At 39.6% G+C, this 14,009-nt stretch overlaps 2 protein-coding genes across 2 annotated transcripts in view; both read left to right on the top strand.

Moving 5' to 3' along the window:
* The first annotated feature begins 3,298 nt into the window (after positions 1 to 3,298).
* Positions 3,299 to 5,346, top strand: Lipt2 (Lipoyl(octanoyl) transferase 2). Its single transcript, XM_089248426.1, has 2 exons — positions 3,299 to 3,930; positions 4,948 to 5,346. Exons 1-2 carry the CDS (start codon positions 3,462 to 3,464, stop codon positions 5,175 to 5,177), a joined length of 699 nt encoding a protein of 232 aa, XP_089104552.1. The 5' UTR covers positions 3,299 to 3,461; the 3' UTR covers positions 5,178 to 5,346.
* LOC149071044 (uncharacterized) overlaps positions 5,155 to 14,009 on the top strand; it is a 61,973-nt gene continuing 53,118 nt past the window's right edge. Inside the window, exons 1-2 of the mRNA XM_089248425.1 lie at positions 5,155 to 5,201; positions 7,016 to 7,077. The gene's annotated coding sequence lies outside the window, so the exon portion shown is untranslated. The remainder of the gene's footprint in view (positions 5,202 to 7,015; positions 7,078 to 14,009) is intronic.

Here is a 14,009-nt window from a genome sequence, read left to right as displayed (position 1 = left end):
TCTGTCTGCGCGAAATAGTCTAATTCGGTTCACGCTGCGCAGCAAACCTATTCCTTGGAATAGGTGTTTTGTGTCGCGTGAACCAAACTGTATCATCTCGCGTCGGCAGAAACGCGTTACATAATCACGCTACGCGTTTGTGTTTTCCTAGCGTGGGGCATCAGATCAGGGTGGCTATATATGAGTAGTATATAGTCGTGGCATCAGCTACTCTGTCGTCTGCATCATTGGCGGAGATAGACTTGGAAGTCTGGGGGGGGGGGGGCACGATGATGATGATGTCAATGCATCTATACATATATGCATTAAATCGGCCCACTCCACTTTTGACACTCGGCGGGGGGGGGGGGGCCCATGGTCTGCGTGCTCCGGTTTGAAGGCAAGGGAAAGAAAACACAACAAAAATGAAGAGAAGATCGGTGAAACGCGCGACGCATTTGACTCCTCCACAAGCAGTCGGCTAGTCACGCCTGACGTAAAGTGCTTTCGTGAGCCGTATTGCGCTCTATGGGAAAACATTCATACTGCTTTTCTTATTAAAGAGTGGACTGCATGTCGCGCTGCGTGATTCACGTTGGGCGCGGCACAGAAAACCTGCTCCTAGGTAAGGCGACTTGATAAGGAGGCTCCCCATTCAAGAGGCTATACTACTAGGTAAACTCCGCTTTCTGTTTTTTGTTGTGCTTTCTTTCCCTTCAAACCGAAGCATGCATTGACGGGAAATGATGCAGTTCGGTTCACGCTGCGCAAAACACTTAATTCTTGGAAAACCCGGCTTAAAGGAAACAAAGAACCTTGGAAGAAGCAGACGTTCTTCCAAGGACGAATTTCTACTGTTCATTTATATACTTATCCTGCCATCCAGTTTCATTATTAGTTGTAACTCATGAGGTTATGAAATTTGATTAAAAGAACAGAATTTTTCACTCGGCTCAGTTCGGTGCAACTAGGGGGAAGAAGGAGGTTCTCGTGCCCCGGGTGCTGGACCCGAGGGGGGGGGGGCGCAAATTCTATTCTGAAACCTCTCCTTCAACATTACAAGGGGGTGTCAAAATGCGCGCTTGTCTTGGGTGACCAAGCATCTAGTTGCGGCCCTGCAGAAGAAAGCTGCACATCATACCGTTTACAGTGCAAAATAAGCGTGACCATACGTCCCGCTTTTGAAGTAGTTTTATTTTATTTATTTTCATGTAAATTACCCCCCATAGAAAATCTGTCTCGGGTTAAGCGAAAAATTCCAGCCTGAGGGCCCTGCACGATGTATGAGCTATGGGGTGTGGCAATGGGCAGGAGGCGCAAAAAATAGGTCCCGCACGGGTACAGATTTTATCTCGAGCCGCTTCGATTACTTACATTCTCGATTCTGGTATTGCAGGCCCTGTCTATTTTCTCAACGTTTTCCGTTGTCGAGATATGACTCAAAAGCGTGATGCCATGTACATTTTTACTGTGTTGAATTTTGAGGTCTTAACTAAAGGCTGCGCTGCCGCCAACCTGCCGCTCGGTTGCGGAGCACCCCTTGCACCTTCGCTTGAGCGGCCCCTAGCTATGGGTGTCGTCTTCAGAGGATAAGAATATCACGCTGACCGAGTTTACTTACACGCACGCGCTTCGCTTCATTCTTGCCACGACGTTTGACTTGGACAGGCGTATATTTTTTTCTTTCCGCTGAGCAACCAAGATTGAAGATTCGGAAATCAATGAAGTGGGAAACTCGGTCAGCGTGATGTTCTTATCCTCTGAAGACGACACCCATAGCGTGTCGGACTGCATATATAAGAAATGTTTCAGTATTTCTTGGTATTTGTCTTATTCGTTGACGATTTTTTGAATACTATTACGATGTTCGGGTTAAAAATATGATCTTGTTGCGCAGAACGACTTGGGGAGAATGATATTTGTTTAAAGAATGAGATGATGGGTCACCAGGACCGGCTGTTTGTTTACTTGAGCACCAACACATTTCAAAAGAAACGAGACAGAACACCACCCCCCCCCCCCCAATGCACCACACAATAATACTAAATTATTGCAGCATCACATCGTTCACCCACAATTTGCTGCAATTAGAGATTGTAAAAGCCCATGTAAAGTATTTGACGTGTTATTTTATGTAACAAAAAAGGCACATTAATACAAAACCGGCAGTTTTCTTTGTCATCCCTCAGAGCTGGTACCCGGTGCGGGAGGTGCGGCCCCCACCTTCTTACGCTACTGAGTGGTTGATGCCAGGGCCATATACTATATAGTCACCCTGATCTGATGCGCCACGCTAGGAAAACACAAACGCGTAGCGTGATTATGTTGCACGTTTATGTCGGCGCAAAATGGTATTATTCGGTTCACGCTGCGCAACAAACCTATTCCTAGGAAAACCCGCTTAAAACAGATATTTTGGTTTTCTTATTAGTGAGCAGACGGCGTTTCTAGCGCTGGTTGATTCACGTTGCGCGCGGCACAGAAAACCTGCTCCTAGGAAAAGCCGGCTTAAAGTCTGAACTGGATAAGAAGATTTCAAGTTATTTTTCGAAACACAAAAAAGACGTCAAAAACAAAGAGCGTTGGAAGAAGCAGAAGACAAGTTTTTAATTTATAGTATTAGTACTGCTATCTGGTTTCATTACTAAACATGATTAGGGTGACCATACGTCCCGTATTTTCCGGAACAGTCCCGGTATTACCTGTTTTTTTTTGGTCGTCCCGACTTTTTGGCAAAAGTGTCCCGGTTTTTCCCGTATTTTATACGAAGCCTACTTGCATTGTTATTCTTTATTATAGTCAAAGATTGACATTATTTTTCAACTCATACATTATTTTATGATAATTACAACTATGTATGAGAATATTAATCTCCCACATTGCCTTGGTTAACGTTTTCTTTTTGGTGGAATATATTTTAATCCAATACAATTTGCAGTAATGCATCATTTCCCGCCATTGTGTTTTTTCTGTAATTTCAACAATATTTGGCAATAATTGGCGATGTCCCGTATTTTCCCGTATTGGAATCCCAATGTCCCGTATATCTCTCTAAGAAATATGGTCAGCTTAAACATGACTCATGTAGTGATGTCAAAGTTTGTCAAAAGAACAGAATTTTTCATTTTGTTTGGTTTCCCTACGAGCTCGATGATGCTGCCAGACATTGGTCTTACGCAGGGTTTCTTATTGACTAGAGCTGGGACCCACTATAAAATGTGGTAAAATTATTTCCTGTAGCACAATCATTTTTTTTTTCACTTATTTTTCTGGCTCCGGCCGTTCAATTCCTCAGGTTTTCAGAAACGTTGTCAAAGCCGTCAGTATTTACACGTCTTCAAGACATGGCCCTGAAAATAACGGTCCACATTGCAGGTCGTGGTCTGGTAGGCCATGGTGGCGAAAAATAACCGTGGTATGGCACCCATAGCCTCAGGTAACTCGAAGTCCATCTCTAGTCTAAGGTCGTAATTTAGTCAGCTATGAAAGTGAAATTGCCCCAGGTGATCGTGCGCGACCTAGGTCGAATGTGCTACGAGAAAGCCTACTCGATCCAGAAATCGTGCGCCGGTGAGTTACTTGGCCGTCTGAAGTCGAGGAATATGGAGGGCCTGACCTCGACACTCCTTCTCGTGGAGCATTCTCCTCCTGTATACACGGTCGGTATTAGGCGCAGTGACTACACCGAGGAGGACGAACTCAAGCTGAAGGCCCTGGGAGCCGAATTCGTTAGAACTGACCGTGGAGGACTGATAACCTTCCATGGCACCGGACAGCTGGTCGCTTATCCTATCCTGTACCTTGTAGAATTCCCAGTGAGGAAGAGCATCAGGTTGTACGTCCGTTACCTGGAAAACTCCATCATCAAGACGTGCGAGAGATTCGGGCTGGACGCGATGACAACTAAAGACACTGGAGTGTGGATACGTGATAGGAAAATAGCCTCCATAGGTATGGATTATTTTGGGTTATGTGTTGTACTCCATTTTTTTGCTCATTGAAGATTGATCGTGAGCGGGTACACTTGACTTTATTTTCAAATTATACATCGCCCAGGCTATGTCAGTAATTGCTTATTCAACCATTGCCCGAGTTAAAGGGCCGGGCCATGTTGTGGGTAACTTTAACCCGGGCTTTCCTAGGAGCAGATTTTTAATGCTAAATCACCCAGTCCACTTATAAGAAAAAGAGTATGAATGTCTTCCTACAGAGCGCAACAAGCTTTTTGCTAGCACTTTATGCCGGGCATGATTGGTTGACTGCTTCTGGAGAAGTCAAATACGCTGCATGTTTCACCGATCTTCTCTTCATTTTTGTTGTGTTTTCTTTCCCTTTCCTTGAAACTGGAGCATGCAGATGACAGAATAGCTGATGGGGCCTCTGCGGAACTTCTAACAAATCCGCGTGTGTTGGAACAGAGTTATCAGATTCGAAACCTGAGAAAAGAGGACACCTGCTTGTGCACCCCTTTTTGAAATCTATTTCCCCAATTTTCACAACAGATGGTGCCACTAGGATTCAGCATTGAGTGTTGTTTGCGTCTTGTTTTCTTTGTTTTTGAATGGGAAAAGTAACATCCCCCCCCTTTCCTCTTCCTCCTCACCTTCCCTATATGGCATTCGATTTTTGCGAACAACAGTGTCTCTTAAAATGTATGTTGTGGTTTTTCTTCTTCCAGAGCTGTTTTTCGGACTGTCTTTTCCCATATCATCCTGGAGCCAGGCCGCAATTGGGGGGAAGAGAAGCAGGTGGTTCTGGTGCCCCGGGCATATTCTACTTTTAGGCTTGTGGGGATGCCCACTGCTCAAGTGGGTGAAGCATGTAAAAAAACACATCTGTAATGTTGGATGTACAACCCAAACAACTTTTGTAATATCATGATAAATGAGCCCCCATAGTCTAATATCTCACAGTCAAAAGTCTGTATTTTAACATTTCTTTTTATATATATTTGTCATTTCATTGCAGGTATCCATGCCTCACGATATGTCACGACTCATGGTATTTCGATCAATTGCAACGTCGACCTATCGTGGTTTGAACATATTACTCCATGTGGTATCCCAGACAAAGGAGTGACATCGCTGAGCCGAGAACTTTCTAGGGACGTTACTGTTGACGAGGCAAAATCTGAGTTTCTTTCATCTTTCGAGGAAATTTTCGAGTGTGAGTTGCAGAAAACGCTGGATCCTTCTTGAATCAGAAATGAGGAAAATGGTCTGGTGTGTAATTTCGATACATAGCATATTACTGTATAGTATTTGTTGCGATTCGCACATAATAGAAATTATATTTAAATTTGATATTAGCTATGAGAGTTTTTTCTCTTCAAAAATCAATCAACAAATAAAAGGCATTAGCTATTTAGTTCTGGTTCTTTTTGTCGTTTTTTTAGCCTTATAAGACGTATGATATTGCTTTCTTAATCTTGAATGGGCACTTGAAAGAAAGCAAGTGGAAGGGGCAAGTCACCCCTCCCCTTAAAGTCTTTGGCCTTTGAAGACCGGACATGCATGCCCTGCTTCAAACCTCAATGAGATATGGAAATGTTCCAGGAACCGTTCTCACACATGGGTGTGTCCGAAATTTTTATTTTTTTTTCATACCCTTGTAGTCTGGGGGAATCTGGAGATTTTAGCTCTGAAATTTTTCCCTGGTATCAGTTTCCGATACATTTTGCCTACCCTCACCATATGAGTGACCAAGTGAGTGACAAGTGACTGCCTTTGTGAGTGACCTAGCGATTGGGCAATTGACCATATGAGTGAGTGACTATGAGTGTTCGATGTATGAATGAGTGACTATGAGTAAGGGAGAGCTCGCGACTGGTTGAGTAAATGATCAAGTGAGCGATTGTCACTCACTTGGTCATTCATACGGTCAACACTTGGCCACTCATATGTTCAAGGCAGGTGAAATGTACCAGGATGAAACATGCTGAGGGCAAAACGTCTGCGGCAAAAGTTTCTGTGAAGCATAGTCTGTTCATTTGATCATTTTTGTTGCACTACTGTCATTTTCTGCACACAAGGGCTAATTAGACCGGGACCTACAATTTATTGTAGATTCTGAACGGCAGCCTTTTTTGATACTCACTGAGAGGTTGGTGCTCTGACCCCTCGATGTGGGACTCCCTGCGGTAGCAATCTTTATCTGTGGTCATGTCACCACTGCAAAATCCTGGCATCTTCTAATATGGAAGGCAGTACCTCTGGAACACAAAACACGCTTTATTTTGATGACATAAATTCATTAGGGGGCCCAAATATGCACGTGCAAAACATTCCAGCACGTACCAAATCGTTTTAAGTTCCTCAGAAAGGATGAGAGTATGAGGTGCATGTAGTAGTTGTGGTAGATAGACCTTTCCTTACCACACCAAGTACAGAGCTTGCCTCAAAATATTGGACTCTATGAATGTGGAAGGGTCTGTAAGATCCCCCCCCCCCCCCACAAGGGTTGGGCTCACAGGGCCCGGTACAATTACTATTATTTTTTTGTTTTTTCATGCTATTAATCCACTATAGAAGGACCAGTGAAAAATTTGGTTTAAGGGGCCCTGCTCAAGGATGCGAGGGCCATGACCCCCCCCCCCCCACACACACGCAATGTTAATTTTGGTTGAATTATTGAAATGTGAACGATTTTGTTTGTATATTGTTTGATATCGACAGTATTTTTAGTATTTACTCTAAGTTCTGCTCGAGCGATATTTTACAATCAGGCTTTAAACACATCTAATTTAGTAATGCTCACCCTATGTATTGAAACTTGAGTATTTACGAAGCATATTTGACTTATGGAGGTAGAGAAAGATTATTGTTGCCATTTTTTTCTCTGTAGAAAAAAAATCTCCTTGTTTTTAAAATAAGAATAAGGTTTTCCGGCTCCTCATTTGAAAAAAAGCAAACAAACAATATGATGTAACGTCCTTAAAAAAATCATAAACTGAATGTGATGATCGTAAATGTGTGAAGATGTCGATTAAATTTAATAAGTAATTACAACGATTCATTTTTTTGTCCATTATTTTTAGGGACCAGTAGTTTACTGTCCAGAATCTAATGAAATATTCTGCGATCTCACCCTTCAACACATGTAAGTACCAAAACACATGCTACCTTCCACTTCCCGTGGTTTGTGCTTGTTTGATTATTTTTCCATGCTTCTATAAGTTCATGCATTCCAGCAGGCTAATTTAGCCGACATCTACACGTTTGAAGCTGGTATTCAAATGTGGACCAACACGGCCAGAGGTTGGTTTTGCTGACCACAACTGCTTCCCTGTAAGCTGTCAGCTACTCGTCAGTCATAGGGCTACCAGATTCTAAAATTTATAATTGAGGATGCATGCACGCACACCCTCAGAAACTACACTTACATTTGTCTACAACAGATGGCATATCACTATAGCTTCAATGAACAGCCATTGTTTTCAAACCAAAATAGAGCCACTTTTGATATCTATAATGCAATTTTAAACAGGGTGCTTTTAATGGAGGGTATTTACTAAGAAATCGGGTATTGAGTGGCATTTAACTTATTTTGTTGAGGTCTTTATGCATGGGCCCAGGAGTAGGGCTAACAGATTTGAAAATGAGAAAGGAGGACGCCTGCACGCGCATCCTTAGAGACGTCACTTATCCTGATTTTCACAGTAGATGGTGCCACTAATCCGACTAATAAAACTGGCTACAGCAATAATTTTTCCCAACACAAACAGAAACCCCTAAAAAAGCAGAAACGGAAAAAAATTTGTTGAATTTCGATGGCTATTGGTGAATGCATGTAGGAAAATATTTTCCCCAGAGAAAAAGAAAAATAATTCCAGAAAAACCTGAAAAGGAGTGCAAAAAAAGGACAAATTTTCTGAAACGTAGGAGGACGCTTGTAACCACATCAAAAAGGAGGATGATTGGTAACCCTACCCAGGGTGTAGGAGGAATCCAGGATCTAGTACCATGGTTTCAAAAACCTTAAAAGTTGGTGGATTGGTATTTCCAGTCGAGTAAAAAAGGAGGGACTTATGCCTCTTTAGCCTGAAAGTTGCTGTTGCTAAAGCAAACAATGGTATTCTTAAGATGGATGTTTCCCTTTCCAGAGTTGTTTTCGGACTGTCTTTTCAAGCTACAGTTGACACTAATTATAACAATCTCCCCCCCCCCCTCCCACAGTTATAGTGATCATTCCATTTCAATGACCAACCGACCAGTATGATAAGTCTGAAATGTTTTCACAGATAACGATATCCTATATGTTTTCCCTTGCAATATAACAACCACCCGATATAATGTCCAATTTTCACAGAATGATGGGGGTGTCGTTATAGTGAACGACATTGACTGTGTAATGGAGCACCAGAACAGCATCTGCCCTGTTCAGAAACAACTTGGGTTCTCGTTTTCTGAGAATTCTAATGGCGACTGGTCAAATCATGTACAGTAGAACCTCGTTAAGTTGGACTCATTTAACTCAGATCTCTGGATAATATAGACATGAAATGGGAAAGAAAAATAGTATTTCAATTTTTAAAAAAAAATCTGAGCATTGATCTTGAAATTCCCATGAACGACTGCGCTAATTATATTATAATCGCACTAGCACAGTGACAAGGAATGCCTAACGCGCGGGGGGGGGGGGGGGGTTGTCGTCTTCAACCTTTCAGACACAGCTGGCCAAATTGTAACTTCCTGCTGGCAAACAACTCTAATTTAGGGGCATCTTAATAGAAGGGGGGGGGGGATAGAGCCCGGAGCTAAACAGGAACGAAGATAATTGAAGACAATGGTTTTGAAATTATTTATGTTATTATCAATTTTATTTAGCTCTTAAATAATTTTTTCACTATTTCTAAAATGATTGATTTACTGATTAAATTAATTAATTCTGTGATTAATTTTAATATGAAATCACTTTAAATGATTCTTTAATTATTCATTTCAGTAATTCTGAAATTATTTTCCTTCTCGATCTTCAATCAAAAATAATTTCTTTCAATAGTTATGCAGTTGCTCTTTTATTGATCGTAAAATAATTTGTATCAGAAATTACAAAATTATTTCATTGATTTATTAGGTTTTTTCCTCCCCTAATTCTAAAATTATTTGTTTGAAAAATAATTTCATTAATTCAGAAGTTTCATCAATTTTTTTCCTGAATTATTTCTTCCATTCATTAATTCCAGAATTAATTGTTTTTCAATGTTTCCAATCATTTCCTGAAAATGATCGGATTATAATTTAACCCCTTTTGCTTATACATTATCGGTAAGAAATTCGGATGATTTCTATTCAAGGAATGGTCATGGCCTCCACAAGGGGAGGAGGGCTAACAGGGCTCCAGCCCTTGGGGTTGGGAGTTGGCCCCCTCCCCTTGTTTGGCCTTTCCCATTTTTTTTAGATACTTCCAATCTGTTCAGGAAAACAGACCAAGCATTTTGGCATAAGTCATGAATTTGCATGCCTATCAGCGGATCTCTTGAACTAAGCATCGTCTCTTCTTTTTTTTTTTTTGCAAATTTTTTTTTTCTATAATACACATAATACATATGCTGTACAAGACAGCAGTTCTCGGGTGCTTGTCTTTTCCCGACAAAAAAAGGAAAAGACATCGAGATGATTGTTCAATGAAGGCTACAGACAACCAGTATTTCCTCAAGGACACCAGCATGGGGTGATGAACTGCTGTTTCTGGTTGTGTCTGGCTGAAATGAAGATTGGAGGGAAAGCAAGAGTCTCATCCTACTGTAAAATGCCTTTATGGGCGCCGATGAGACAACGGTCTATTCAGAACAACATCCATTTGTAACCTGTGATTGGAACCATATCACAAAAAAAGGAGGGTACGAAAGGACTGTTGAATGATGTGTGCACTGAATCAGATCTCTGATAGCTCATTGTCCTTCAAACCCCTTCCCCCAACCCAAAAAAATCAAGGGGTTTCTTTTCCTTGCTTCTGAAGGAAGAGGCTACATTGATAGATCAGTCAAATTGAAAAATATTTATATTTCACGTCCATCAAATTACAGTTACTGGGTCGTTCGAAATCAAAATCATTTAGAAAAATGTTCCTATATATAAATAATGTTTTTCCAACTTTTTCTCTAACTTTATATCCCCCTTCCTATCTTAGGAGAGAGACACATGTCATGAAATCAGAAAAGTTTGTGTTATTCATTAGACTTCCATTCAGCAATAAGAGACAGAAATTTCAGGCACCAGTACCAATCTTCTAGTCACCATAGTGACCAGGCGCCTGGGATTTACCAAGATCAGCTTTACCAAACCTGATTACTTTAACTTCCTTAATTAACTAAATAATTAAACTTTTTGTTCATTCAATAAATTCTCAAAGTGAATTTTCTGGTAGTACCAACAAAACGCTGAAAGTTATACGTTTTTTAACAGTAAGTGGAAAGTTCATTTTATATTTAATTCAATGCACGATCCGGTTTTAATTTATTAATGTGTCCGATTTTTTTGGTATCGTAATAATCATGATTCGCATCTCTCACAAGATACAATATATTATTGCCTCACAAATTCAATGTTTTATATCACGGAAAATTAATTTCAATCATGTTATACAATTTGTGTAATTTTTTTTGTCAGGTGATAAATTTATAAAAAATGGGTCATGTTTGATTTCAATTACAAACATAAGTCTGGTGCTCAGAAGAGAAAACTCCCGGCTGGAAGAGAGTCGAAAATATCATGAGGTCATCAATCGATTACAAAATGTTTTAGATCCGGAAAGGATATCATTTCTACTGGTGCTAATTGTGAAGGTGGTGATGATCGTTGTGACTTTAAAGATGATGCAAACAATGTGTGAGCCGCAATATCATTAATTTGTTCAAAAATAAGTCAAAGAAGACTTGATTGCTGTGGTTGAACTAGTTTCAATCGAAGAAATAGCAGAAGAAAAACTCCCTGAGGGAAGGAAAGACAGCTAATCGTAATCACGATACAGTTGCTGTTATTGTTGGTGAGTCTTCAGACAGCTGTGCATTAAAATATGATGATCCTGGTACTTGGCCTTCAGTGATCTCTGATCTAGAATGACAGGAAATGGTGCAAACCATCAAGTTTCAAGAATTTCAAAAGATGTGTAAAGAATTGCCTCTTAATATAATGCAGAGAATTTGGAGATTCCTTGCTTTGTGTGTGCACGGAAATGAAAAACGTAAGACAGAGAGAACTTTTTCCTCGAGAATGGTTAGAATGAAGTGACTCAAAAGAATCTCTGTACTGTCTACCGTGCTGCATATTTAATGACTCGAGAAATAAAAATTTGAGCAATTCAGCCCAAGAAGGTTTTTTTACCCAGACAAAGTTGTTTTTTACCTTGCAAAAAGTTGTATGATATTTTACTTCTGCACAAAAAAAGTGGTGAACATAAGGAACAATGCCTTGCCCGGAAATCTCTTTTACAATCATTAAAGGGACATGGAATTGATAAAAATGTTCAGTTGTAATTTCAGAGCGAGATGCCAAAGTGTAGAGCACTTCCACGCACACATGCAATGTCACAGATTCTAGATATGACATTATTTTTTATCATCTAGAGGTCTCACTTTTCAAGGAGAAAACATTAAGATTGGAGATGTTCACAATGGAAACTTTTTGGGGAAGTTGTAAAACTGATTGGAAAATATGATGAAGTGACACAAGAAGATCTTGCTAAAATTTAAAAAAAAATCAGGTGTAAGGTAAGAATATGAAAGGACAGGCACATTATCTGTCATGGTATTCGCAAAATGAGTTTATTGGCCTTTGTGCAGGAAAAAGTGCTCTGAAACATACTAGATCGAAGAAGACATGCAATTCTCTATGTAATAGCAGATTCAACTCCAGATATCTCTCGCAATGAATAGACTGTTCTAATTCTTAGATATATATCCTAACACCAAGTCTCAAAAGAATTCAGGGTAAACGAACATAGAGAATTTATGAACTTTAGTGTGGCAGGTGGAGAAAAATAACAGAAAAAATTCTCACAACTCTAGAAAAGCACAGTATACCCCCTTAAAGATTGCCATTCGCAGGGTTACGACAGTGGCACAAATATGCGTGGTGAAATAAAGGGTGTCAAGTCCTGTATCTTAAAAAAGTAAAAACACCTTGTTCTCTTCCTGTGGAGCACATTCGTTGAATCGCGTAGTAGTCAATGCTGCAAAAATCAATCCAGATATTCAAACATTTTTTGGAAATGTTGAAAGCTTCTACACATTGTTTGCTCACAGTCCTACACTCTGGGAAGTACCGAAAAAGCATGTACTGTTGTCCCTACAAAGTCTATCAGAAACAAGGTGGAGCGAGAGGATACAAGCTGTGTTTCCAATTGTTAAACATTATTCCGACATGCTTAATGCATTATGCATTCTTTTAGGAGTGATGGCAACAAGTTCAATACCTTCTTCACTCAGTATAGCTAAGGTGTGAATAAGTATTTCAAATCTTTTAAAGGTTTGCTAATGACAGTTTTTTGGCACAAAATACTAGCCAGTATTGACTGAAAAAACGTAGTTATGCAAAGTGAAAGAACATCACTTGATGTTTGGGTTGGATTTTGAATTTGCTGGCGCAAGGACCAATTTGGTCAAACTGCGCCAAGCTCACTTGATGTTGAGGTTTTGCTCATAAGAAATTTGGTACAAGAGATGCAGCATTCATGAGATTCATGGGCAAATGTACTTCAAGAAGCAAGAACAATTACTAAGGCTGTGCAGGATTGATAACTAAATTTCCTGATAGTCGAAAAGTTAAAACTGAGCAAGATTTCAGAGTTTCATTTATATTTCCAGTACTTATCAATGATTTGATAACTTAATTCAAAACAGCGAAGAACTTTACGAAATTGGACGAAAACCAGCTCTCCACCAAAGTGGCAAAATTGATGAACACATTTGGAGAAGATTTCTCAGTAGATCTACTAAATGAAATTCTACATTTTAAAAATATCTTCAATGCACTTTTTGGCACAAATGAAAGAAACTGAATTAATTTATTGAATTCAATGTGCGATAAAAAACTGCAATGCATTTTTCTTAAGATCTGCCTTGCAATTAAACTGTTCTACACAGTGCCAGTTACTGTTTTATCTGCTGAAAGGTCATTCACCAAGCTGGGAAATTCATTAAAAACATGGCAAAGCACAACAAGTCAGGAATGACTCAATAACTTGGCGATAATGTGCACTGAAAATCAATTTGCCAGGTATACAGATTTTTCAGAAGTAATTGATATAAATATATGATTTTTGCAACCGCAAAAGTTGGAAAGCATAATATGATATGAATTTAATTTATGTGCTTATATAAATACTGTGTATATATTTTATGTTACTTGTTGCATATTTTTATAATCTTGAAAATGTTGCATTATTCATAATTTTGATGGTATCACATTATTTACATTTTTGATATACAGTCATTGCACTATAGTTCTTGAAAACATTTATTGGCATCGTACCAAAAAATATGCCTTAATGGAGTGAGTTGAAAAGTTTGATTACCATTAATTTTGAGTGATTAAAGTCTGCTAATTTTTGCAAGGCGTGTGAGGAGTCCCTTCTCGAGGCTTTTGAAAATCGTACCTATGCTCAGATGTGTACTGTGCCGCCATCTATCATGCCTTTAGTAAAACAAGACCAATGATTGTCACAAACTTGTGATTTATTTGTCAGTCCAGTTAAGGGTCAGAAATGCTCTTCGGATGAGGTCAAAAACTTATCAAAGAGCAGATAAATCTGCGAGAGATTGGAATCCAAGGACTGAGAAAAATACCAAATGATGAAGTTGTGATTAAATGTGTTTCTAAAAATGACAGAAAGAAGCTCCGCGAGGCCTTGACGAAAAGATGCTCCAACCTGGTCTCAGAAATACAGAGGGGCAGACAACCATCGATCTTGGTCAAGTATGTGCCGATTTCTGTCAGTAATGAAGAGCTGGATCTTGCCTACGAGTTGTTCAAATTAATTTGCTTAAATATAAGAGAGCTACACAGCAACTTATTTGAAACGTTGAATCT

The sequence above is a fragment of the Pholcus phalangioides genome, unplaced genomic scaffold (assembly GCF_987345545.1).
Source record: "Pholcus phalangioides strain wild (caught in Gottingen) unplaced genomic scaffold, Ppha-v1.0 ptg000020l_1, whole genome shotgun sequence".
NCBI lineage: Eukaryota > Metazoa > Arthropoda > Arachnida > Araneae > Pholcidae > Pholcus > Pholcus phalangioides.
Note: the sequence above shows the minus strand (reverse complement) of the source record. Positions and strands in the feature narration are given on the sequence as shown.

What these genes read in the sequence shown, in the direction of transcription:
- Lipt2 (XM_089248426.1), top strand. Translation starts at nt 3,462, where the DNA reads ATGAAAGTGAAATTGCCCCAGGTGATCGTGCGCGACCTAGGTCGAATG. An exon ending in TAGGAAAATAGCCTCCATAG is followed by an intron (nt 3,931 to 4,947) that starts GTATGGATTATT and finishes ATTTCATTGCAG; the next exon opens with GTATCCATGCCTCACGATAT.